This window comes from Capra hircus, chromosome 9 (assembly GCF_001704415.2).
Source record: "Capra hircus breed San Clemente chromosome 9, ASM170441v1, whole genome shotgun sequence".
NCBI classification, from domain to species: domain Eukaryota; kingdom Metazoa; phylum Chordata; class Mammalia; order Artiodactyla; family Bovidae; genus Capra; species Capra hircus.
The window spans coordinates 55,026,559-55,054,136 of NC_030816.1; the positions used below are offsets into that span (position 1 = coordinate 55,026,559).

Below are 27,578 nucleotides of genomic sequence, written 5' to 3' on the forward strand. Positions count from 1 at the left end.
ATCCAAGAGGCCCATGCTGTTCTTACCTGTCTTGCAGATATGTGGCCCTGAGTCTTAACCTCTTACCATGAACTCAGGTTCACTTTCAAAACATCCCATAGTGGAGCTGCAAAGGAATTGCTGACCAAGAGTGCCACCTACTGATCAATAGGTGAGAAATCAGGACAATGAGGTAAAAAGTACAATCCAGTCTAACTTGAAAAGTAGGAAAAGATAGGAATGAAAAATCCCATCAAGTCAGTAAAATAAATTTCTTTTCCTAAAGAGTGCTAGTCAGGAGTTTGGTCTGAATTCTACAGCAGGAGTAAGTAAATATTGTTCAATTGTAAAGAATCATAATAACCCTCTTCAGAGAGGAGGAAACATCTCCAAAATATTAACAGGGCAACTAGTTTTCTACAAATAACAGCAAATTTTCACCAGTAACTTAAGAGTTATGATATTTGAGATGCAAAGTAAATACATCTGTTGTTTTAATTTCCCCTCACATACAAATAAAAGTTAACCTAAGGAATTTTCTGTGGTGCAGTAGTTAAGAGTCTGACTTCTTATGCAGGGGGTGCGGGTTCAATCCCTGGTTGGGCAGCTAAGATCCCACATGCCTTGGGGCCAAAAAACCAACACCTAAAACAGAAGAAATATTGTAACAAATTCAAGAAAGACTTAAAAAAAAAAGAAAACATAATCTAACTTGAGATTTAAAATTCACTAGAAAAAAAATTACAGAAAAAGCATTTGAGATAATGCCAGAGCAGTTATATTTGAGGCTATACACTATACTTATTTTTTGGAGAGAGGAGGTCTTAGTTCCCTGGCTAGGGATTGAAACTGTGACCTCTGCACTGGAAGTGCAAAATCTTAACCACTAGACCACAAGGGAAGTCCCTGAGGCTATACATTATGAAGTTTCTCCTCTTTAGAAGTGTAGACAGACATTTTCTTGGTTATTTAAATACAGTATTGTTCAGTGTCAGTGAACACAGGTCATGAATTCTAAGAAGGGTTCAAAAGATAAAATGGCATTTTTCACGTCTCTTTGCCAATAGCTGGCACTTCTTCATTATCAAAAGCCTCTTCTGTCTCCCGGTTTCCTGCCATGAGTAGTATCTGTGATGACAATTGGCTGACATAAGCTCTAGGAAGCCATTTATTTATTCACTCCTATACTGGACATGGAACAACAGACTGGTTCCAAATAGGAAAAGGAGTACATCAAGGCTGTATATTGTCACCCTGCTTACTTAACTTATATGCAGAGTACATCATGAGAAACGGGGGGCTGGAAGAAGCACAAGCTGGAGTCAAGATTGCCGGGAGAAATATCAATACTCTCAGACATGCAGATGACACCACCCTTACGGCAGAAAGTAAAGAGGAACTGAAAAGTCTGTTGAAAGTGAAAGAGGAGAGTGAAAAAGTTGCTTAAAGCTCAACATTCAGAAAATGAAGATCATGGCATCTTGGTCCCATCACTTCATGGGAAATAGATGGGGAAACAGTGGAAACAGTGTCAGACTTTATTTTGGGAGGCTTTAAAATCACTGCAGATGGTGATTGCAGCCATGAAATTAAAAGACGCTTACTCCTTGGAAGGAAAGTTATAACCAACCTAGACAGCATATTGAAAAGCAGAGACATTACTTTGCCAACAAAGGTCCATCTAGTCAAGGCTATGGTTTTTCCAGTAGTCATGTATAGATGTGAGAGTTGGACTGTGAAGAAAACTGAGTGCTGAAGAATTGATGCTTTTGAACTATGGTGTTGGAGAAGACTCTTGAGAGTCCCTTGGACTGCAAGGAGATCCAACCAGTCCATTCTGAAGATCAGTCCTGGGTGTTCTTTGGAAGGACTGATGCTAAAGCTGGAACTCCAATACTTTGGCCACCTCATGCGAAGAGTTGACTCACTGAAAAGACTCTGATGCTGGGAGGGATTGGGGGCAGGAGAAGAAGGGGACGACAGAGGATGAGACGGCTGGATGGAATCACTGACTTGATGGACGTGAGTTTCAGTGAACTCCGGGAGTTGGTGATGGACAGGGAGGCCTGGCATGCTGCAATTCATGAGGCTGCAAAGAGTCGGACACGACTGAGTGACTGAGCTGAACTGAATTCACTCCTACCTTACATTCTAACCACTTGATTTTGCTTTTATATTGTCTTCATTAAACAAAAGTTAACATTTGACTGAGAAATTAATATTTGTTGCTGGTGGTGTTCAGTTGTAAGTCATATCTGACTCTTTAGCAGCCTCACGGACTACATCATACCAGGCTCCACTCCCTTGTCATCCACTATCTCCTGGAGTTTGCTCAAATTCATGTCCACTGAGTCAGTGAATCTATCTAACTATCTCATTCTCTGCCACTCACTTCTCCTTTTGCCTTCAGTCTTTCCCAGCATCAGCGTCTTTTCCAATGAATCAGCTCTTGGCATCAAGTAGCCAAAGTGTTGGAGCTTCAGCTTCTGAATCAGTCCTTCCAATCAATATTCAGGGTTGATTTCCTCCAGGACTGATTGGTTTGATCTTGCAGTCCAATGGACTCTCAAGAGTCTCCTCCAGCACCACAGCTCAAGAGCATCAATTCTTTGACACTCAGTCTTCTTATGGACCAACTCCCACATCCATACCTGATTACTGGAAAAACCATAGCTTTGACTATAAGAATGTCAACAAAGTGATGTCTTTGCTTTTTAATACACTGTATAGGTTAACATTGTCAAAAATCAGAAAGAGTATAATACAATGTGTTTTGAAAAACCCTAAAGAATAGAAATTTCATAAGGAAAAATCTAAGGAAGGAAACAAGTTTATACCTCCCATGTGTCTTCACTTTAAAAATAACACAGGAGCAGTAAATAGGAGAAATAAAAGAGTAGAAATGGCTTTTAACAAAAACAAGAATAGCCCATTCTTATACTCATGAACAGATCAGGTTAAATGTAATAAATTCCAAGAGAAGATAATTTAGAAAAATGCATTTAATTATAAAAATTTTTTTAAATAAAAAAGCAATGGCACAAATCATCACAAAGGTATTTAAATGATCATATCCACAGGCTGCTCTTAATTAAAAATTTCTGACTGTTCTCATTAGCAGTGTTTTCCCCTCCTAATTAGAGTGACATCAAGAGCTTCTGAGAATGTGCAATGTTTCCTACCCTAAAGTCCTACTGAAAAGTATCATAAACACAGTTTGTGCAACATTCATGTACATCACTTTTATTCACTACACTCTAAACTCATACAATATGGAACATTTCTCTCTCACTTCATTCCTCTTATTTACAGTATGGAGGCTCATCTCTTATTATATATAATATGGTTTGTGCATTAAAATCTCTGGGAATATTCTTTCCACAGCATTTTAATAAATTTGCTCTGATTAAAATAAGTACACAAACAAAAGCTTGTTCATATGATGGTGTCATACTCAGAAGAATAATTCTTCCTGTGACTCATTTATAAAGTAAAAAAAAAAGATCCCTCTTTCAGCAGAATCCATTCTCAACAACGACTGGATCCCACTACTGCACGTATTTGTACTGCTAATACAATAGGTAAAGCCAGCTATATGACTTTTTAAATTTCATTTAGGAGATTACAGCATACATGAAGTGCTCTTCCACTCTCTCATTATCCATAATCCAGTTATTCCACATGGATATATTTTATTTATTCTGAGTACGTAAGTCTTAAACACTGCAGTAATAATTGGCAGTTTCTGACAGTTCTGTTTTCTTGATATTGGATACAGTTCTGAGCACATACGTGAGCTGAACTGAAAAAAAAAATGCAAGTCTCTTCGTGTGATACAGCAGTAAGAAGTGGGATGCCAAAGAGATGAATATTAATGTACGACAGAGACAGAAATATTGCTGAACTCAGTATGTTTCCAGAGGTACTATCTTCACATCTTGCCATACCTGATCCTGGTTACCTGTCCAGTTGAAAAACAAACCCACCTGGGGGAAGGCAGGTGTCAGGAGGAGAGAAAGGTGAAAATGCACATTATTACTGTATATATCATTTTAGAACAGAAAAAGAGGGGGAAGAGAGTATATTTTCATATTAAAAAGGGATGTCGCATCTGGACACATTCCACGGAGTGGATGAAAATAGCCTACAAGCTAATTAAGCTCCTTTCTTCTCACTCCAGAGATGTTTTCTTATATGAATAATAATAATTAACATAATCTGGCAGCAGCACAAATCTAGAACTTTTTAAGGCTCAGTCTGTCACTATTCAAGAGTAGGGTATATGTGAATAATAAGAGTCCCACCATTTATTTTATTTACACTCTTGACCCAGCAAGTATGATTAAGGGAGTCCTTATGGCTGGCTATATTCAGCATAAATCTTCTATGACGGCTTTGACTTTATAACCCACTCAGCATTGGGGTTGAGTTGATATAAGTCCTTCATGTAAGTGTCGTCATCAAGGCAACGTTCCCCTAGGAAAGAGATGTTACATCAGTTTAATTCAGTGAGTGGGGAGATAGAGAGGCAATTTTAAATTTAAGCCTCGTGGTTTAACTCTGGAGTCTTACACTTTGAAATAGTTATCATTTTTTCCCACCTCCCATAATATTACAAGGCTTGGGCCAATAATGGAAAAATTAATTGAGTAGTCCTTCTCCAAACGCACAGGTTTCAAATGAAGTTAGGAAATTGAAAATACTGTCTGTGATGGGCTTTTAAATGGTTCCTTGAAAGTTTATTCACCTTTACTAAGTAAGAAACCATGCTTAATTCCCAATATCTAATAGCAAAATGCACAATCAAATATACTATTACTTGATTAATAGAGTTAACAATCCAGATTTCTAGTGGAATTGTGATTTAAATTTTTGAAGGAAACTTCATATTCCTATATTCAAGTTTCAATATTTACTAAAATTTTCTAAGTCCTAGAAAAGAATTCTACGAAACATATCTTAAGGTATTTTTCAATGACTATTTTGAATTTATTTGTTGACTTTTACTCTTACCATTTTAAGGATCAAAAAAAGAAGGAAGGTTTACTTTAAATTTTAATAAGAAGATGAGTACAACCCATTGATAGTTATAAGTGGGAAAAAAAATGAGACATGGTCAAAACTAATCCATTTATCCTATTTCTATTTTAAAGGTACCAATGTATGTATGTATACATATGTGTATTATATGTAGCAGGCAATCAATAATGGCAAAATAACTTCTGCTTTCACTAAAAAATACCCAATGCTATACCATAATAAAAGTATCAACTTGGTCTTAAATAAGCCCACTCCCTTTATTAAGATGTGCTATCAGCATATAAAAGGGCTTCCCTCATAGCTCAGTTGGTAAAGAACCTGCCTACAATGCAAGAGACTTGGGTTCGATTCCTGGGTCAGGAAGATGCCCTGGAGAAGGAAATGGCAACCACTCCAGTATTTTTGCTTGGAGAATCCCATGGAGAGAGTAGCCTGGCGGGCTACAGTCCATGGGGGTCACAAGAGTTGGACACGACTGAGTGACTTTCACTACTACTACCTATCAGCATATAAAAAAGAAAGAGGCTTTGAAAAAATTCATTAACCATTTCAGAAGTTATTTCTATTTTAGAGAACTTGCCTTTGGCTCAGGGTCCACATAGAAGGAGCTCTAAAAGAGCCAGAACAGAAAGGCCAGACCATTAAAAAAAATCTCATCAACTATAATACTCATCAACTGTCTACAGGGTATTATATTTTACTTCAAATTTCCTTTTCTCTCCCAAAGATATAAAAAAACAACCACTGGCAATGTCAAATAAGCATATGGAATAAAAGATTTTAAAAAAATGTGCTTACCAATATTTCCTCCAATTTCATACAAAAAAACTTCCCCATTCTTGAGAGTCTGGGCAACTCCACTAGCAGGGACAAAACAAACTGATTAGTTGCATCATCAGACAGCTTGCAAGTAAATCACTTTAATGTGCTTGGGGAATTCTAGCTTGTATGGAAAATTCATAACTTAGACATACTGTAATTATCTACATGTTTGTATTTTCCCATCTGTTAAATGTGTGGAACAGTAATAAAAATGTCACACCTGTAAATTAAAATAAACAAATGGAATCGTACATCCAAAGGTGAAATAATAAATCAGTACCTAAATCTGTAAAGTTAAAAAGAAAAGTAACATTTTAGCTGTCCATAAAATTATTAATATGGTCATCTATTTTGCATAGGGGCCAAAAAGGTCCTCATGAAACTCTAAGAAGAAATGTTTGCACATTGCATTTATTCAAAAGTATTTCTCACAGGTTTGCTGTGCTGACCACTCGAATAGTGTACAAGATGAATATAAAGAACACAGCACAGTTCATAAGCCTCCCTGTGCTAATTGTCCCAATATGGGAAGTAAATGCTCTCAAAATAGAACCAAATAGTCATCACGATGACTTTACAAGTAGAATGCATCTTTAGGCTTACACTCTTCAAAGAGTAAAGTCTCCAGAATATTAGGTTTAAACAGTGGCAAAATTAAGTGCTTTACAAAAATCTCTATTATCTGGAAAACTTGCCAAAAATCAAATTCAGAGCTCTAGAAAATCTGATTTAATATACCTAGATCAAGCCCTAGAATCTGGTTTTTAAACAGTCTCTGGTAGACGCTGATGCACAGAAGGGTTTGTGAACCACTGACAGAGACACTGAGGACAAACTCCCCAGAACTGACAAGAGAAAACCAGGGCTGACTTTTACCCAAACCATTAGAAAGATGTGATACAGTAGAAGCCTTCCTAACCAACCATTCAGTGGCTCCTCTAGTTACCCAGCTCCATCTACTCTGCTGTCCACAGCACCCTGACCACTCAGGGCTATGGGAGTTCTCACGCTTTCGATCCTCCCTGTTGAGCCATATCCTGACCAAGAGACAACTCACTTTGCTTCCAAACTGGTGTATGCTTATTTTTGAAATTAAATAATTCAATAATTACATTTTCATTTTTAATACAGCATATAACCTGATAAACTATAATAAGAGTCAGTATTTTTACGAAAACCAAATGGAATGTTTTGGGAGACGGAAAAAAATCTAGTCAGGTTATTGTTCTCAGATTGCTTCTCCAATATTATATTCTTATTTCACTTTAAAGAAACCTAACTAGATTTTCTGATAACATTAGCTTTCACTTAATACTAATCAACAAATCCATAATTAAAGAAAAGGCAACAGCTATTACCAAAGACTGGTGAATGAATGTATAATTTATCGCACATTTATTTTATGCCATTTGTGTGTTCTTGGCTTCAGTAGAGAAAGCAGGGGAGGGAAAGGATGGAGGGAAGTGGGGTTTCCCACTGTCCCTATATAATTGGAAGGCAAATAAGGAGGGCAAAGTCATGGAAGAAAAGATACATGTAACTATTTATTGAAAACATCACTCATCAGATGGCCCAGACGAATAATTCTATGTACTTCATGGTCATTTTCCTATTTAATTATCACATGGCTATAACATAGGTCCACTTTTACAGTGAGGAGCCGGAGACTTAAAGAGATGATAAAAACTAGCCTGACATAAAACAGGAAAATCTGGTATTTGAATCCATATTATCTGGTTCCAGCATCCCCAAGCATAAAAGAAAGGGCTGAGCACTGGGAGGAGAAAAGGCAAATGGACCAAAAAGTTCGCTAGACTTCCCTTTGGGTGGAGCAGGATGGGGAGAGGAGAGGATGTAGAAGGATTCTGCTTTAGTGAGTAGCAAGTTTGCTTAATAAAAGCACCACTAGCAGTAAATCCAAATAGACAAAGGGCAACTGTCACAAAACTGGTACTTTCTTATAAGAATATGTCTACCATTATCCTACCCCAACCTAACTATAAAAGTCACAGGGGGGTGTATCACACAACTTCAGAGTCACACCTTGTCTTACCTACAAGTAGAGGAGCACAACTGCAGACTAAATTGAGCATCTGGGTCCTGCAAGCAAACTCTGCATAAATTAAACTATGTCTAGCCTGGAAGAGCTGCTTATATCTGAAGTCTGGCCAGATCTTTAGATACACACTTCGGGAGAGGATGGGAAGCCATTCCTGGTGGGAAGATAGCATCTACTTGGTCAGCTCAGGGAATAGAGGAAGTGGATTGATCTCCTTCAGGCAGAGAGACCTTTTAGGGAGCAAAGACATCCAAGAAACTCCAGCTGCTCCCAGAACCTAATCCTCACCCCTCAATTCCAACTGGTCCAGGAATTAATCCCCTCAAAGCCCATCTACTCCCAGACTCTACATCAGCGGTCCCCAGATCCATGATGACCTCTTGGTCCCTGAGCCAGTGAAGAGAGGGGTTAAAGGACTTCCTTTGGGGACAAACCCCAGATTTAGAATTCAGCTCCACCACCAAGGTGACATATGACCTTGAAAGTCTCAAGTTTCCTTATCAGTAAAATGGAGATAATGATAGTACTTCCCTCAGAGTGTGGCTGAGAGGGAAGTTTAAGCCCAGAATTACCAATAAGCCTCTCTTTTATTTCATCACCATCTGTTAACTACACAGGCTCATGTCTTCTTCCAATTTACAAACCGCAAGGGAAGACACTTTAAGATATTTTTTATACCCTTTTCAACATCTAGCAAAGGGCCATAGACAGAGCAGAGACATATTAAATACATGCAGTTCTGTATTAAAACTGGAGAAATTTTAACAGAAAACTTGAAGGAAGGAAGAGGTTAAATTCTATGGGAGATGAAATCAGTATAAGAAGCTAAACAGTTAATGCTTCTGAGGTCTCTGTCTTTAAAAAAAAAACTAGATTTATTTATTTCAGTAAGTGGAAATGAGAAAGGAAAGCATTAAAATATAATTTTAGCTAAAAATAAGAATTTGAACACTGAAATATCCATACCCTGTTCAAACCTTCAAAATTCAAGAAAAGATATCTCAAACATGTCTCAAAAAGTGTGTATCGGGAAGGTGTGAGGGAGGTTCAAGAGGGAGGGGACATATGTATACTCACGGCCGATTCACATTGTTTGTTGTATGGTAGAAACCAATACAACATTGTAAAGCAATTATTCTCCAGCTTAAAAGGGATGCCAATCAATGGCTTTCAAAAGACTCCTCCTGCCTCATCAGCCCCATAACAGAGGGGAAGACTTGGTGGTCTCTGCTGAGGAGGGTGTGCTTTGTCCTTTGACTTCAGAACTCCTCGGGCCAGCTGTCCCCTCTGAATTCTTTATACCTTCTGTCTTAAAATTTAAGCATTTCTTTGTATTCATTATATTTCATTGAAAAAGTTGTATCTTTTGCTTTAATCCCACTGTATCCTAATTAGTGATTTTCCTAACAGACTACACATAGTAATTAACCTCCAATCACCATATTCTGGAAAGAATACTGAGTAGTGTCATGTGCCAAGTCCACTGCAGACAGAGTGAAGGAATGCTCAGACCTCCTGCCTGCAACAGGCTCAACTTGAACACAAACTACACGCAATGAACTCGACTCATTCCAACAGTATTATTTTTAAGTCTACTTTTCTCTTCTGCTAACATTTTAAGTCCTTCACACCAGTCATCATTTAAACAAAAAAAAAAAAAAAAAAGGGAAGGAAAAAAAAGAGAAAAAGAGGGGAGGGAGAGAGAGCAAGTGAGTGATACCATGGAATAATTAAAACAAAACAGGCCTCTACCTTTCTTGGCTGAGAAATCTGGCAAGTACATCACTGGCTTTGAGTTCTTCAGTTAGCTGTATTGCCATGGAAACTTTCGAAAGATGGGGAGCTTGTACTCGAATCACTCCCTGAGGAACGTCAGCCTGCAAAGCAATAATGACACTGGAACAAAGCTGGCAGCAGCTGGAACGTGTAACTCTGTACAATGCATTATACGGTAAGTGTGCTTAACTACTATGCATTTTACTTCACTACATAAAAACCTTAACTACTGTATAATGTAATTTACTAAATTGCATCAAACCTCAAATATCCTCTTAATGGTGATAGGGGAACTTTATAATGCCTGTGCAGTAATGCTTAATTATTTTTAAAGATGTAAAGAATGACAGCAATAACCATTACTGCCATATTAAGTGCTGATTTCTGAGTATTATCTACTGGAGGGTGCTTCTTCATGTAGCAATTTATGAAATTGAATCAGAATGAAGTTACTTTGCGGGCTATTGCAATGTATGCATTAAAAAAAAAAATCTTCCTGCACATTCACAAAACTTCCCCAAAATTTTGAACCTGAGAGTATTAAAATAAATGAAACATACTTTTCCAATACATTTGTATTGTGTCAGCTCCTCACTAGGTTGATAAGCACACACTGTGACTGCACACTTTGAACCTGAGATGACTCATTCTAAATCCTGTGCCCACAGAGGTTAAGAACATTTTATGTATTTGGGAGGCTATCAAAGAAAGATTTTGAGGATTATAATATCAAAACATCAACTATGGCACTCAAAATATTAGACTTAATTAAGTCCTAATGGTTCTGCTAAAATAAATACTAACTTATTATTTATAACCATATGTTCTTGAACAGACCTTAGACCAAACAGCATGCACAAATTATGTTTAAACATAATGGTTTAAACACTACAAATACCCTGTTTAATTCGACCAGAATTTACTAAGCATCTACTGAGCACTGCATTGTGCTACTGATGTTTAGCAAATTTATTTACTTAGCCAGTAAATAAATAAGACACAAGTCCTTGGGTGCACAATAATTTTTGTGCTCACAGCATCATTTTTTAATGTATATGGTCTTGACTTTTTTTAACAAAGTATAAATATACCATACATGGAATTAATGTGATGCTTTTCAACATGTAACAAAATTAAGATGATTTTTAGATCAGGTTGCATAAAAACTTAGGTGTCCTCAAAAGATATATGATTGCTTCCCAGTAACATCTGAAATGTAGTATGGGAATAACAAAGAAAACTGATACTGCACAGGACTATCAAAGGAGCAAAGGATTGTGTATGACGACAATGGTATTGTTCCTCCAAACGAATCCCAAACACCTCCCAAACACCGCTTCACCTATAGAGACAGCCTGCGCCCTCATCTGACCACTCAGTGAAGCCCTACAGGGTTGCATGTCCCTCCAAGCCACACAAAGACAAATCACGTGGGGCTGCCCACTGGCCATCCAGCTGGGGATGGACTGCATTCTTAGCACCCTGGCCTGAGTCCTCTCCCTGGGGATACTGTGCTCAACCCACCCCTGATCCTACCCTGTGCCCTGACCCCTCAACTCCTGCTCAATTTCTCCCATCCAGCCTGGACCCTTGCCTTGGTTTGCTGACTTCCAGCTTCTGGAGCTTGTAGTTTAGCCTGATACCTGACCTCCACCTCACCTCTAATTTACAAGGCTAATTTGCCATTTTCCTTGATTCTAAGACACATTTTCATCTGTAATATTTTGGAAAATGAGCAGGTTCTTACAATGACTGGGACATTTCATGTGATACTGTTGTCATCCTTTTCCAAAGCAGTTATTCAATCAATGAAGCATCTTATAACTCAAGGATTATGCTATATGCACTTCTCCCTTGGGGTTCATCTCTAGCTTCTATCCTGCTATGGTGATTTTGCCTGCTGGCCTGGCCTCAACTATTTCCTCATAGGAGATGAAAAACAATAAGCTAGGCCTGATAACTTGAATGTTGGAGTGATAACTGTAATAGCAATGGTGGAAGTACTGAGTCTATGTTCATAAAATCCAATCTACCTTGTCTACTCAGTGAAAAAAATGTTGGTATTTTGGTTTCTGTTAGTCTATTATTACCATTCTATAGGAGGGTCCTAAATAGCAGGTTAGGGTTTGCAGATCAGCATCTAGTTTACCCTGATTTAAAAGTTGGGAAATTCTGCTGAAGTCATAGTGCCAACTATCCTGACAAAGAGGGTTTCTCTGGTGAAAGTCATAGTCATAGAAATTATTTCCATAATTACATCTTCTACAATCCTAGACTATCAAAAAGGGCAGGAAAACCTATACTGACATTTAAAGTGGAGTAAGATGATATGATTAAGTTTTTAAATATAGAAGGTCCTGCAATAAATGAGTTATAAAATCAAAATGACCCAGAAAAATAATAAATTTGCCATAGAGAGTTCAGGAATGTAGCAACCTTCCTCTGCTCCCTGCCTCTCCCCACTATTCCTTGTGGCACATACCATTCTTTGGATAACAAAATGACAGTCAAAATTTGCTGAAAATACCCATGCTTTCCAGTATTTATGTACATTTTCCTCCCCTTCTGAAATATTCCCTGGTATCCATCCATTTTTCAAGGCCAAGCTCACATACCTCAAACCCCATGGAACACTCCATAGATGGTTTCTGACTTCACAGAATCAAAAGGAAATTCCTCTTTCCATTGAAATTCCCACTGAATCTCTTTTATAATGGAGATCCTAATTTATGACACTTGTATTCTAGTTACATGCCACATATCTGAGTCACATCTGTAGCCATCTATCAATGTTTATTGATTAAATGAATCACTCAAAAATATTTTTCACTAGGGACTTCCCTTGTGGGGCCAGTGGTTAAAACTCTATGCTCCCAATTCAGAGCATGGGTTTGATCCCATGTCAGGGAATTAAGATCCTGCATGCACATAGTGTAGAAAAAGTCTCACTCAAAATCATATGCTAATAAAAGTAAAATTTCTCCAGAATAAAACTGTAGCAATGAGCACTTTCCTTCATAGCAAAAAATAGTCTCGGAAATATTGTCTAAAAGAAAAAACTTAAGTTGCCTCTGTCTACCTTACGATACTACTATTCCTCTTGCTACTGAGAAAAGACAGGGAGGGAAAGAGAACAGAGGATGCAGGCACTTTCCGCCCAAGGCATCTCATGAACAGCTGAAGACCCCTAATAATAGGACCATGGCTACACTTCCCAAATGAGTTCAGGGATCATACTGTGAAGAGCATGGCCAAGCTTTCTTGCAAAACACAACAGTGAGATCAGGATGGTGTGAGGAGTTGTACCCTCAGACAGCACCACACCTCTCACAGGCATCCAGACTCTCTCTGATTGTTAGTTTAGAAGGAAGAGGCCCAGGTACCAGCATCTGAAGGCACTTGAGAGTTCTCAAGTGTATGTGAAAAGTCAGGTAATTGCTGTATTTTGGCTTTTGCCAGTATATGGGGGAGCAGCTTGTGTATAGGTTGCTTATAGCTATGAAATTAAACATTTCCTACACTTTCCCTGTGTGTGTATGTGTGTGGATATGTGTGTGTGTTCATGGGAGGGAGGAAGAGAGAGGGAATTCTCAAAGAGTGTTTATTTCCATGGTAATACATCTCATCCAAATTCTCACTACACTACAATAAAAAGATTGTAAGCCTCAATTTGAATCTATCCTACTCTTTACTGCTGGAGGAGAAATGAGCTTAACTGATACACATAATAGTTAAAGATGAAGCATTTGAATGTTGTTTCTGGAAAGTTTTCCCTAGTATCTTGACAAGGACAGAAAAATGGTATTTACTAGATGACAAACAGTAAATGATGTCAAAGTTCTCATTTAAATAGTGTACAACAATTACTATTAAGCTCCAGAATCATGGTGTATCAAATACTAATGATGTTAGTATACTAATTACACTGAGCTGCCAAGCTTTGAATACACACAACATGCCTGTTCATTGGAGAAGGAAATGGCAACCCACTCCAGTATTCTTGCCTAGAGAATCCTGTGGGCAGAGGAGCCTGATAGGCTGCAGTCCATGGGGTTGTGAAGAGTCAGACATGACTGAGCGACTTCACTTTCACTTTTCCCTTTCATGCATTGGAGAAGGAAATGGCAACCCACTCCAGTATTCTTGCCTTGAGAATCCCAGGGACAGAGGAGCCTGGTGGGCTGCAGTCTCTGGGGTCGTAGAGAGTCGGACATGACTGAAGCGACTTAGCAGCAGCCTGATCATTAAGCCAAACCGTCTGTTCTTAGCTCGAGCCATAAGAAGAACTAAACCTGTGAGCAGCAGAATCTTCGTATCCTTCCTAGTTCACATTTTGTTTGTCTTAGCAGCTGACTCTGTCTCTCACTTCTTAGAATTCTTTCCATGTGCTTGTGAGCTGAAGTTTTATAATGTACAAAAAGACTGGAAAAGAGCATTATTTGACTAACATGTGATTAAAAATTAGTCACAAAGGATTTCACAACTTACAAAATGTTAGTTAATTTCTTAGGTATGCAAAGACTGTTAAAACAGAGAAAAGAATCTCATCTGGTCCTCACATGTTCTACATATTGAAGTCAAGTATATTTTTAAAAACAGGATTGTATTTCTTACTATTTGAAAAAATAAACAATGATTTTATCATTTTTTTCAAAAGGTGTACACAAATACTGTGTTGCTCATATTTTTATACCCTAGAGATTAGAAATTTAATGTCAGACCCTTAGAAGAAACATTGATTTCCTTTTTTAAATTAAAAGATAATTTAAATGTAAAGCTGACATCTTTTAATATTACCCCCCACAAAAAAAAAAAAAAAAAAAAACCACCTCTGTCTTCAAAGGGGCAAATTGGAAATACAACTTTCTCAAAAAAAGGCCAGATGTAATATGTATTTTGGAAAATTTAACAAGGACATTTTAGCAGGGTATCTTCAACTAAAATGGCATGTTCATCACTTTAATCTGATTGGAGGTGGAGATACAAAAATCATTCTCTGTTATCGTGAACTGTCTAATTTTAATTGGGCTTTTGTAACCCAAATGCTTAAACTTTTATCCACCTTACACACACACAGAATTTGAAAGGTCTGAAATAAGTTCTATCACTAATAAGCACTTAACTGACAATGAAATAAATTCTGATATTTTTCACTTTTAATATGGTATTTTTCAGGCACTATAAAAAATCAGAGAACATCTGAAAGAAATAAGATTTTATGCTTGATATTGTGATTTGATTTTCCATATGGGTCCCCAAGTAGAGCCAGACGCTATTTCTAGACCCAAGGGAGATGCTTGAAACAATACCTGTGACAATGCTCTGGGTCTGAGCTGTTATGTGAAACCACAGATGGGATTCTAAACAGAGCTGTGACTAGACACACAACCTCAGCCACAAATGACCCAGAGTCTACACCACACTGCTGCCAACTCCAGCATTCTTCTGGATGCAGAAGATGAGAGTAACAGATTTCTTTTTCATGTCCAAAACCCCAAAAATGTCACAAGATCATTTTGGAACTTTTAGCAAGTCATGTAGACTCTCTAAAGCTCAAGTTCCTCAACTGTTAATTAAGGGTGTGACCAGCAGATCATCCTGAGTTAACACTGAAATTCAACCTTAGGGAAGAAAATGTTTGTTGCCTCTATAATGATGGCAGATGGAATGAGCAGCTTGCCTTATTTCACATAATCTCACAGAGCCCTGCTCTGTGCTCATGCTCTCTCATAAATGCAGAGTTTCCTTTTACTTTTAGAGGTATACTTGACTGATAGAAGAATCACACAGATCGAAGTCCACAATGGACTTGAAGCCTGTGTGATTCAGCAGTTCAAAACCAGATGCTCATCAAAGCTGCCCAAGATCCTTTCTAAACAGAGAGGCAAAATGAAGTAATTATAGGTGAAATGATGAAAGGTCTATGATTTCCCTAAAAACACTAAAAGGAAAAATGGTGTGGAAGGCAAGATGGAACAAGATATAAAAATGTGTTTGATGGTTGGTGATAGGTTTATGGAAGTTCACATACTATTCTATTTTTGTGTACTTTAGAAAAATCCCATAATAAAATTAAATATATATGCACACAAACACATGTACACCAAATGGGGGAAAATTACCCTGACAGTTTTCAATACAAGACACATGTGCATGTCCTGTGCTGAGAGATTCTGATTCACAGGATCCAGGAAGTGGCCTAGTCGTGATTTGCTGCTGTTTACTCTTTAAAAAAATAATCCTACAGAGGCCCCTACTGCATACTTCTGGCTAAGCACCATTAAGCTGTTCTTACTCTCATTTTATAGACGAAATTGAGACCTAGAGAGAGAGAAAGTGATTTGCCATTAATATCTCATTAATGGCAAAGCTAGGGCTATTTCAAGCCACATGACTTCTGGTGTTTGATACAATGTGTTTATATATATATATATATGTGCGCACGCACGTGTCTGTGTGTGTGTGTGTGTGTGATATCAATCCTAACTCAAGTTGAAGGTAATCAGAAAATGGTTCAAGTGGCCGATAATTATGTTATTTTTCACCAAGTGTTTCCTCCTGTTGTAATTAATAGATAAGTCTCATTAGTACTTGGAAATTTACATTTGTACCAAACAATTAATATACTGCAGCCATTATAAACATTGGTCTTGCTAAATAGATTGAGTGTGTCCCTTACAATCTGGTTTAAACTATTAATCCACCTAGCGCAGCATGTCTTAATAACAGGAATACCTTGTTATACACAGTTAGCATTCAGAGGGCCTAAAAAAAAATATTTCCTTGATGAATTCTCACTGGGGAAAAGTCACAACTAACCTTTCAAATGCAAAATCCAGAGGATCTCTCATCCAACTTTACTCAACCTCTCTGTAGCATTTGGTACTATGACCAAACTCCATTACCCTACTCTTCTCCCCAGGGCAGCTACAACACAACCTTCAACTTTCTGTTATTTCCTATTACTTCCTGGCCTCTTTTCCACGGCCCACTATTTAAATATTTGTATTTTTGCTCTTTTTTTCTTTTTCATTTCTTAACCCATGTACCCACTTGTGTAACAAGAATCACACTTGTGGCTTCAAATACAGTCTCTATGTTGGTCCCAAATTCATGTCTCCAGCTCTGTCCACCCCCTGAGCTTCAGGCCATATAAACAACTTTTCCATAGGCATGTCAACCCCAAATGCCAAAAATGGACTACCCCAAAGTCTGTTCCTCTTGCTGGATGTTTTATCTCGATGACAAAGTCTCCCAAGGTAAAATCAGCAAGTCATTCTAGATTCCTCCTTCTACATTCCTCACATCCAATCAGTTTTACCATCTCACTGATAAGGGTCTTACAGGCTCACAGTCAACACTCTTTTCATTCCCAAAGCTGGGGCTTAGCTCAGCCCAAGCCTGTTTTTAAAGCTATATATTAAACATATGTAATAATGGCAGTAAAACATGTTCATTTTATTACTACACCTAAGCCCAGGATTGGGGAGATATATATATATATATATCCTTCTCAGAATTTTTCTGTGCTCTGTGGGTAAGAGAGGCTAACAGTAAAGAGACCTGGATTTAAAGTCCTATAAGACTTGGTTTCAAATTCCAGCTCCACAACTTCCTATCCAGATAACCTTAAGTAAATTATTTACGATTGCTAAGCCTCACTTTCCTGATCTGTTAAAAAAAAAAAAAAAAGAGACTATTTTAAGAGTAAACTCCAACTAAACAGCAGCAGCAAACTGCAAGGAATACTAAACAAAATGTGGGTAAAATGTTTAGCAGCATACCTGACCTCTGATAAGCATTCAAAATAATGGTAATTATTATCCCTTACAAATATAGCAATAAACAATTCACTGATTTGTAATTTCTTCCTTCAACACATTACAAATATCTTCCAACGTCATATACACACTTTTCCACTTTCATGGTGTTTCATCAAATAGATATGACATAATATATTTAACTAATCACCTCTCCTTTTGGATTATTTCTAATTTTGACCCATACAAAGAAAATGGCAATGAACTTGAGCATAATTATTTGCATGATTCTGAGGATTTTGCCACAGGCTCTCCAGAGAGATTTGACCAATTTATTTATATATACTCCAATTAACAATGAACTTAGCTAGCATCTCCTACCTAACCTTCTCTCACAATATCCTTCACCTGCCAAGCATCACAACTGCTCTAAAATGCAAATACAATCATGTTACCTCCTGGGGGTATCACAGCTTTCAGCAGTTCCCCACCATATACACAATAGAAGCCTGGCTCCTCCTGGAGCCTCATTCCTGCCTTCTTTCTGTCCCTGCTCCTCCACGCACCTCACTGGCCAGGATGACTTAATTTCCCTCCAAACACCCTCAGTCATCCTCACTTAGATATCCAATATACACCTTCCACTCAACAGACCCTAAATAGAAACTGTGATCTTCCCTAAGTGTCAATCCCATTCTTAAATTTCTTGGGCCAAAAGCTTCTGAATCATTCTGGACTTTTTTCTTCTTTTTACAACTCATCATTTCAGCATCAAGAGATCCCAGTGGCAGAACTCCCTGGCAGTCAGTGGTTAGGACTCTGCACTAAGGTCCCGCATGATGTGTGGTGTGGCCAAAAAAAGAAAAAAAAAAATTTAAATAAAAATCCCAATGGTCTAACTTCAAAAAATATCCAGAATTTTACCACCTCTCAATCTCCTGGTCTGTCACTCAGATTACGACATGAACCTCTTGGAAGGTCTCCCTATTCTATCTTCACTCTCCTAGAGTCTGTTTTCAAAACAACAGACCAAGGGATCATTTTAAAATATAGATTTTCAAGCCTTTCTTCAAAAGCCTGAAATGATCATGCTTCACCCAGGGCAAATCCAGATTCCGAACAATGGCCTACAAGGCCCTGCATAATCTGGTTCCACTGTCCCACTGACTTTATTTCATACATTGTCCCCCTTGCTGGCTCCACTCCCATAATCACTTCTTGCCAGTCCTCAAGTGCCTTCAGGCTTTCGTGCAGTCTATTCCCTCCGCCTGGAAAGCGCTGCCTAAAATACAGACCCAGCTTAGTCCTCCTGAACATCATCCCCTGAATGCACACTACCCAGACCACACAACTTAACACTGCAAGACACTCCCCTCTCCCGATTCCTCTTTTTCTGCCCTACTATTTTTATTATTATTTTAGGTGCATTTAACCACATACTAACATACTATATAATTAATTATATTTTAATTTTGAAATTAAAAGCAGCGAGCAGCGAGCTTTATCTGTTTTGTTCACAGAGTGTATTTTGAGTGCCTAGAACAGTGTCTGGCACATAACAGGCACACATCCAAGAATTGTTTAACAAATAAAACATCTCAGGCAGCTTCATTCAAATGATTTGGGTGGAGAGTCAAGACACACAAACCGACATGAAAAATATGGAGTGGGCAAGAGGGGATAGTTTATGGAAACTCAGATGGCCTGTGTTCCTGGTGTCTCAGATGGTAAAGACTCTGCCTGCAATGCATAAGACCCAGGTTAGGTCCCTGGGTTGGGAAGACCCCCTGGAGAAGAGAATGGCTCCTCACTCCAGTATTCTTGCCTGGAGAATTCCATGGACAGAGGAGCCTGACAGGCTACAATCCATGGGGTTGTAAAGAGTCAAACATGACTGACTGACCAACACACACATGTTCCACTCAAGTGAAGAGCTGCTACTCAGATCCAGGCGACTGCTACTCTGCAGGAAACAGATTCCCCCTAGGGCAAGGAAACCTGAGGATACTCCCACTTCCAATATGCCCAGTTAAGATGGACGTCCAGACTTTAAGGTTAAAATGTTTTAAAATGCTGGCAACTGGTGGGACTTAGGTAGAAAACTGACTAATTGGTGACTCACCACATAACCACAGTACTTGACATTATCTTGTACTTTGTTTCCCAATATTTTTTCTCCTTAGCAATCCCACTGCTGGGCATACACACCAAGGAAACCAGAATTGAAAGAGACACGTGTACCCCAATGTTCATCACAGCACTGTTCATAATAGCCAGGACATGGAAGCAACCTAGATGTCCATCAGCAGATGAATGGATAAGAAAGCTGTGGTACATATACACAATGGACTATTACTAAGCCATTAAAAAGAATACATTTGAATCAGTTCTAATGAGGTGGATGAAACTGGAGCCTATTATACAGAGTGAAGTAAGCCAGAAAGAAAAACACCAATACAATATACTAACACATATATATGGAATTTAGAAAGATGGTAATGATAACCCAGTATGCGAGATAGCAAAAGAGACAGAGATGTATAGAACAGTCTTTTGGACTCTGTGGGAGAGGGAGAGGGTGGAATGATTTGGGAGAATGGCATTGAAACATGTATAATATAAGAAACAAATCACCAGTCTAGGGTCGATGCAGGATACAGGATGCTTGGGGCTGGTGCACTGGGATGACCCAGAGAGATGGTATGGGGAGGGAGGTGGGAGGGGGGTTCAGGATTGGGAACACGTGTACACCCGTGGCGGATTCATATTGATGTATGGCAAAACCAATTCAGTATTGTAAAGTAAAATAAAGTAAAAAGAAAATAAAAAAATAAAATGATAGTAGCTTGAAAAAAAACATTCTGGCAATTGATGAAATTGTTTCAACCAAAACGATAAGCTAAATGACTTCCACTGTGGGCCACGATCACCTATGGATGACCACTCTGCCTCTCTGATGTCCACTTCCTGCTTGTAGCCCAGAGTCCTCTGGTCAGGCTCCGTCACACAGTTCTAGCATCTCTGAGCCCCACCCTCCTGCATGCTTCTCTTGCTCTCTGTGGGAGAGCACCAGCCCCATCTCCCCCTGAAGACCTAACAGGGAGTAGGGGCTTGGCACCAAGGAGGCATTTACTAGTATTTTGTCAGAAGAATTGCTGAATTTCTCAGAAGAGAAAATCAAAACTCAAAGATTAAGTGACAGCTAATGCATGATTTAACTGAGAGTTAAATCCAGGCTTAATCCCACACCTTAAACTGACAATATAGCTTTTAACTAGTACAGACACAATTCCCAGACCAGCTCTTATTTATTTAACCCAAAGGTGTTCCCTGGTGGCTCAGCCAGAAAAGAATCCACCTACAATGCAGGAGACCTAGGTTCAATCCCTGGGTTGGGAAGATCTCCTGGAGAAGGAATGGTTACCCACTCCAGTAGTCTTGCCTGGAGAATTCCATGGACAGAGGAACCTGGCAGGCTATAATCCATGAGATCTCAAAGAGTTGGACATGACTGAGTGACTAACACTCACACTTCACACAACTAAAAGAAATCCAATGCTATTTTTCTATAAATGACCAAATCATTTAAACATTTCATCTCCAAAAAATTAACACTTTAATTTCTGTCTAAAAGACTTATTAAAAAGGTACAGCACCAAGTCTGTTTTCTTAAACTGTTCCTCAGAGTATGACATTTAACTATCTCATTAAATATTAGTAAGACAAGAGTATAAAGTCACCTAAATTAATGTGAATAAGCAGGACTACAAAAAAAAGGTTCACGTATTCATGATGTCCTTAGAAGTAACAAAACATTCTAAGTTAAATAAGAATGATATCTTAAAAATCCTTTCTAACCTGTATCATTTCTCAAAAAATACCATACTATGTACAACTCCCATTTATTAAATTTTACATTTTTAAGATACTACAAATTGACCAAAAAAAGTTTAATGTCAATAAAATGCTATTTTTCAAGAATGAGAGCTATAAATCAATAAAGGAGAAAAAAACATTTTTTTGTGTGATTACTGGATCCCTAAGTAGGCCAAAGCAGGAAAATCAGACAAAGGCTGGTAAGTGCATTTCCATATTATTCCACAAGATGTCAGCATGTAACTGAGGAACCTCAATGGTGGGGTGGTGGTGGAAGGGTGTCTTCACCATAAATAGAACAATAGAAACCCTTGCGTTTCATGTTCTTAAGTTAGAGCTTTCGTAACTCACTTCTAAATGTGTTTTCACGTACATTTCATTATTTTAGACCAGTTCTTAAGATATTCTTACAGAAGTTTATGATTACTAATATTTAGCTGCTGCTGCTGCTGCGAAGTCGCTTCAGTCGTGTCCGACTCTGCGCGACCCCATAGACGGCAGTCCACCAGGCTCCCTGCCCCTGGGATTCTCCAGGCAAGAACACTCGAGTGGGTTGCCATTTCCTTCTCCAATGCATGAAAGTGAAAAGTGAAGTTTCCCTTTACAAAATATTTTAATTTTCTGTGTTCCAACATAGCTCTTTCCAAAGTCTTATGACCCCATTAAGACCCTTTGAAGCCTTACTGAAGTCCAGGGAGGATCTTAGGCACAACACCAATACTGACCTATTTGTTTTTCAGGGTTAGTTATTTTTCCCCATTTTACAGATGAGAAAAGTGAAGAAAAGATCAGTGGTTCACACAAGAGACTCTGTAGCCACTAAACATTACAACTGGTAGACAACTGCTATCTCTGTGTCATCTGTGTGTGTACACGTGGGTAAGTGAGGGTGAGTGTGTGATGAGACATTCCTTTGTTGTTATCTTCCTTTGTTCTTTATCAACAAACTCACATGCTGAGTTACCAAGACCTGTGCAACTATCCCTACTTATTATTAGTACTAGTGAGCATAGTTACCCTTATTAATGCCTTTAACTTATAAACAGTACCAGAGCTTATCAAGTGTGTAGAAAGTCATACTATAAAACATTTAAAACTCTTTGTTGTATATATGATATTAAAACAGTACTGCAATCTGCATAAATACATATATCTTCAAATTGTTTCTTACATCATTTGCACTCTTATCTTGCTTTTCATATTTTTCTCGATCATAAGCCATTTTCTTCAGCAATTTCTTCATGGCTTTTTTGTCTTTTCTATGATTTTCAGTGTTTTGCTTCCTCACTTGGTTGACAATAAACTTGGGAATCTATGGAGAAATGAAATTAAGTTTGGGGAGGAAAAAGAAGTAGCAACATTTTCAACTATTGAAATAATTATCTTTATTTCTTATATTTGGAGAGAAGTAAAAGTTTTATCTATTTGATAAGACCATGCAGTTCATTAAATCTATGGGGGAAAAAATGGATCGTATTACTCACCATGTGTTCAGAGCCTTCAGGTGATGCAAGTTACCACCCACTGCGTAAGGTTCAAAGAGACGCTTGGTGAAGTTCAAGGACATAGTGGCCATTTGCTATGCCAAGACTGGAGACTGCCTGAGGTAACTGACCTCAACAGTTGGCCCCTTTGTGTGGGGGCTTCCCTGCTGGCTCAGATGGTAAAGAATCTACCTGCAATGCAGGAGACTGGGGTTCGGTTCCTGGGTTGGAGAGACCCCCTGGAGAAGGGAATGCCTGAGGTAACTGGCATTAGGGGTCACCACCTCAATGGTTGGCCCCTTTAGGGTTTACCTATCTATACCTTTGCCTCTTTAACCTATAGACCTCTTCTAAACGCTAACCAGCTAGCCTCTCCTGTCAGAAGAGAAAGAAAAACTCACCAAGAGCTGATGGATGCCTAACAATAATCCAGGAAAAAATAATCCTCAGAAATTCCATTAGCAAAAATAATATATTTTAGAAGTTACCAAATTGAAACAATAAAATCATGTTGGCATTTTAAGAAATGAGATTTAAAACATTAGTTTTTTTTAAAAAACTGCATTTGAAATTACCTATATTGGTTACTTTTTTGCAGAGACTATAACAATATAAAAATAATAAAGACTTCAAGATCTAGATATTATCACATTAACAGAGCTTGAAAATGTATACTCACTGTCCACAGGAATTTCTGATACTTAATCAGTAAGTGCATGATATTCGCTATCCCGGCTGCCATTACGAATTCTCGCTGTTCGCCGGCCTTCAAACCCAATGAGTGATACATGAAGAGGTTTGGGGCCATGACCATTGCCACGTTCATGACCGTCATCTTATTTTTCTCTTTATTGTCTACGACTCTTTGGAGAAATTCAAGCAGGGCCTGAAACAAAAATGGCTCTTTGAGATCTGTGTCGTACATGAAGATAAGAGATTAAAGCACTGTAGCACCTGAGATTTTCATTTACTTAAAAAAAAAAAAAAAGTTGAGCATAACCACAGTCAGCTGGCCACATCCAGTGGGCCTTGTCCTCAAAGCTGCTCCACTGGTTAACACACCCTGAGGTGGTGCTGTGTGTCTGCTAAGGACTATGGCCCCGGGGAATGATGCAAGAGACACACATCTGAGCTGCCGGTGGAGAGAGGAATGGAGAAGCATCAGACTGCATCCCTACCAAGCCATGGAGCACTGAAAAATAGTTAAAATATCAAACAAATATTCACTTTGCAGGAAGTGCTGTACTTTATCTCTAGGAATTAAAATTTAAAAAAAAGAAAAGAAAAACCTTAAAAGGATTCATTCAATCTCAGTTGCATTTGTTTTAAGGGATTCAGTAGCTGGCTGACATGAAATCCAAAAAGAATGGAGACTCTGATGGGGAGGAGGGGGAATAGCTAGAGACAAAAAGAAGAGAATTGGAAAAAAAAAAAAAAAGAAAAGAAAAGCAGCTTTTCACCAGACCAAGCTAGTTTATGCTCAGTTTGATGCCACCCACTTCCCATCTCTATCATCAATACTTAAGTCTCCTCCGAGCCCCTCCTCCACAACAACCACAGGCAGCTTAGACCACCCTTCTGCCAGGACAGAAAGCTTCCAGTTCTTCTGCGAATCAGTTTTGGTCTAAACCAGTAACAAAAATAACTGCACAGATAGTCAATGATATCTATGAGCAAGGCATTGTTTTAAGAACTTCATAGACATCATTTCACTTAATCCTGGTTGGAAATAAAAGCTATACCGATTTCCATCATACAGATGAGAAAACAACATCTAAGAGAATGGATGTAACTTACCCGATGTCATAGAGTGAGCAAATGGAGGAGAAGTACTTAATTGCCTATCTATCTGGCTTTGTTTCTGAACTCTTAACTATTAAAAGATGCATGTTTTCACATTTAGCCTAAAATTCCTACGTAAAACAGGCCAAATAAACTATGCCAAAATGGAAAAACAACAACAACAAAAAAAAACTATTCTTCTCTCACGAAATTTTTAGGGGGAAAAAAATTCCTATAAGCTCAATCTTGAATCCAGTTTAGCTGTTATATAGACTCTCAAAGTTTGAAACAAACTAAAGGCATAGCCTTACTATCTAACAATGAGATTCATGTATCTAATTTTTGATCCAGTGCTCAGAAAGTTAAACTGTAATCCAAGAATAAGGTTATATAGAAACAATACTGTCTCAAATGAGAACAAAAGATTAATTGGTAAAATTTGGAAAAAAATATTTAATTTTGTTCCAGAGACCAGAATAATTATTCAGGAAACAGTGTCTTTCTTTACAAGCATAAATTACAGAGTTTAGGTAATAAACCACTTAAACGTGGTGTGCATAATGCAATAGTTACCAAAATACTACTATCAGATATTAGAATGTTATGTGTATAGATATAAAACTAATAAAATGTTAGCCTAGGCTTTGCTGAAAGAACTTCATCTTTGGATGTATTGTCACTGCATCTGATCTATAAGAGCTGCCTTTTCTTAAAAGTTTCTATCACCAGGACTTCCCTGGGTCCAGGGGTTAAGACTCCATGCTTCCAATGCAGGGGGTATAGGTTCGATCCCTAGTCAGAGAACTAAGATCCCACATGTGGCAGAGTACAGCCGAAAACAAGTATCTATCACCAGTCTGGTGTTATATAAATGTCACTGGACCTACTCTCTGAAAACTCAGTTTGAGTCTCAGTACAGTTAGTTGACTTCCCTGGTGGCTCAGACGGTAATGAGTCTGCCTGCAATGTGGGAGACCTGGGTTCGATCCCTGGGTTGGGAAGGTCCCCTGGAGAAGGAAATGGCAATCCACTCCAGTACTATTGCCTGGAAAATCCCATGGACAGAGGAGCCTGGTAGGTTACAGTCCATGGGGTCGCAAAGAGTCAGACACGACTGAGCAACTTCACTTCACAGTTAGTTACTAATCAGCTCTGTGCGATCTTAGGGTAAATCTTTTGGAATCCCGTTCCTTAAAGTCTTCTTATTCATAAAATGTGAATACTAATTTCCTAGCCTGCCAAGATTAAGCAACAAAATATATACAATGAATTTGCTGAAACTACAAAAAAGATAAATGCTTGTCAATAATAACATTAACATGGATTCCCCACTGTTAACATTAGTCTTTGTTATTCCTCCAAGTCAAAGGTTGGTTTGATCACTAGTTCAAATGCACATAAATTTGTTAAAAAAAAAAATCCTGGTCAACAAGTTGCCTAAAGACATCTATTGCCTTAGATTTAAATTAGGACATAGGGTTTAATATGGTCCCTCCAAACCCTTAGATGTGCTGTAGAAATAGTCTATACAAGTCATGTATATGATCCTATCCCTCCAAATGGCAATAGAAAGAGTGGCATAATTGGAAAAATTGAGGAAGTTTGCATTAAGCTTCCTGAAATCATCTTGTGATGAATTTCCCTTCTCTTTCAGAGAAGTAAATTTAAATGGTTTATTCTCTTGTATGCATGCTATACTTGTTTCAGCATTTCTGTTATTAGACATGCTGTTGAAACCTTTATCAGATCTGGCTAATTAAACTACTAAAGCTTAAGTAAATTAATAAAATTGTTTAGCAATTTCCAATTTTTTTTACCCCAAGAAAGTATTTTCCACTTACTTACATAATTGTGCTCCAGTAACTTTATGTCCTAAAAGTAAAACTAAAATTTAAAAAATATATATACACTCTTAAACAGATTTGGTCTTAAAAGAATGTGTCTGGGGTTTAAAGGCAAAATCCAAGAACGAGTTCTGGGCCAACCTTGCCCAATAGTAACCATATTGGAATAAGTGTTTCCTCCACTACTAGTTGAACTCTTTTGAAAGTAGACATATTTTAAGCAACTCATGTGTCTTTCGATTTCCATTTTATATTGGCCATTCACAGGGCCATCACACAGATAGGCACCTTTATGTGAATCAGAAAAAAGATGGACTAAATTCCTCTCTCTGGGTAGTTGATGAACTGTAACAAGGGCATGGCTGACAAGCAGAGAACAGACTGAAAATCAGTCCCCACCTCGTCCTGGGCCCTATTTTAGCCACAGTCTACCCACCCATATACAGCAGTCTTGGTCACATGATGCTTGAATACAACCCTTCCTGGAGCTGGCCTCTGTCTCCAAAACCAAACCAAACCTATTCTCAGCTACTCACAAAGTTAATCAGTGACGTGAAAGATTATTTTCTGACTTAGTAAAGGGAACAACTCACTGGAAGTTCTCTTTCAGCAATGTAATGTTTCATTCCAGCAATCCTCATCAACTACTTCAAGGCAGAAAAGTTGAGTATTGACATTTACTCCAAGGGCATGGAATTTGCTCACCTGGTTTCAGTTCAAGGAGTCTTAATGAGGTACAGAAAAACATTTCCAAGGTTTACCAACTGGTGGTTTTGTTTTCTCAACAGGAAATTTTTTGACATGATTCTTTTTCATTTTAAATATAAGGAACTATAGGGGGTAAATGGGCAAGGGTTGCACCCTTACTTGTATAAAAAAATTTTTACTTGTATAAAAAACTTACTTTTTAAGGTAACAGTAAAACATAAGGTAGATGTGCTTTCTAAATTAAAAAATTTTTTTCTAAGAGTTTATAATTAAACCTTTTTTAACTCCCCTAAAATTTTTTGCCATTAAGGAAAACTAATCAATGTGGAACAATCCACTGATTATTATGAAAGCTTCTGATGATACATAATAAATGGTACTTAATCATATGACTATCAGACCAAATCACTGTGAAATGATGATATAGATCGGAAACTCAGGGTAAGCC

The 27,578-nt window shown here is 38.1% G+C and overlaps 1 protein-coding gene across 1 annotated transcript in view; it reads right to left on the reverse strand.

Moving 5' to 3' along the window:
- The window catches only part of ARHGAP18 (Rho GTPase activating protein 18), a 136,298-nt gene continuing 111,682 nt past the window's right edge, over positions 2,963-27,578 (reverse strand). Inside the window, exons 11-15 of the mRNA XM_005684734.3 lie at positions 23,476-23,682; positions 22,484-22,624; positions 9,653-9,777; positions 5,818-5,879; positions 2,963-4,455 (exon numbers count right to left, since the gene is read on the reverse strand). Of these exons, the coding sequence (XP_005684791.1) occupies positions 4,364-4,455; positions 5,818-5,879; positions 9,653-9,777; positions 22,484-22,624; positions 23,476-23,682 (627 nt within the window). The 3' untranslated portion in view covers positions 2,963-4,363. The remainder of the gene's footprint in view (positions 4,456-5,817; positions 5,880-9,652; positions 9,778-22,483; positions 22,625-23,475; positions 23,683-27,578) is intronic.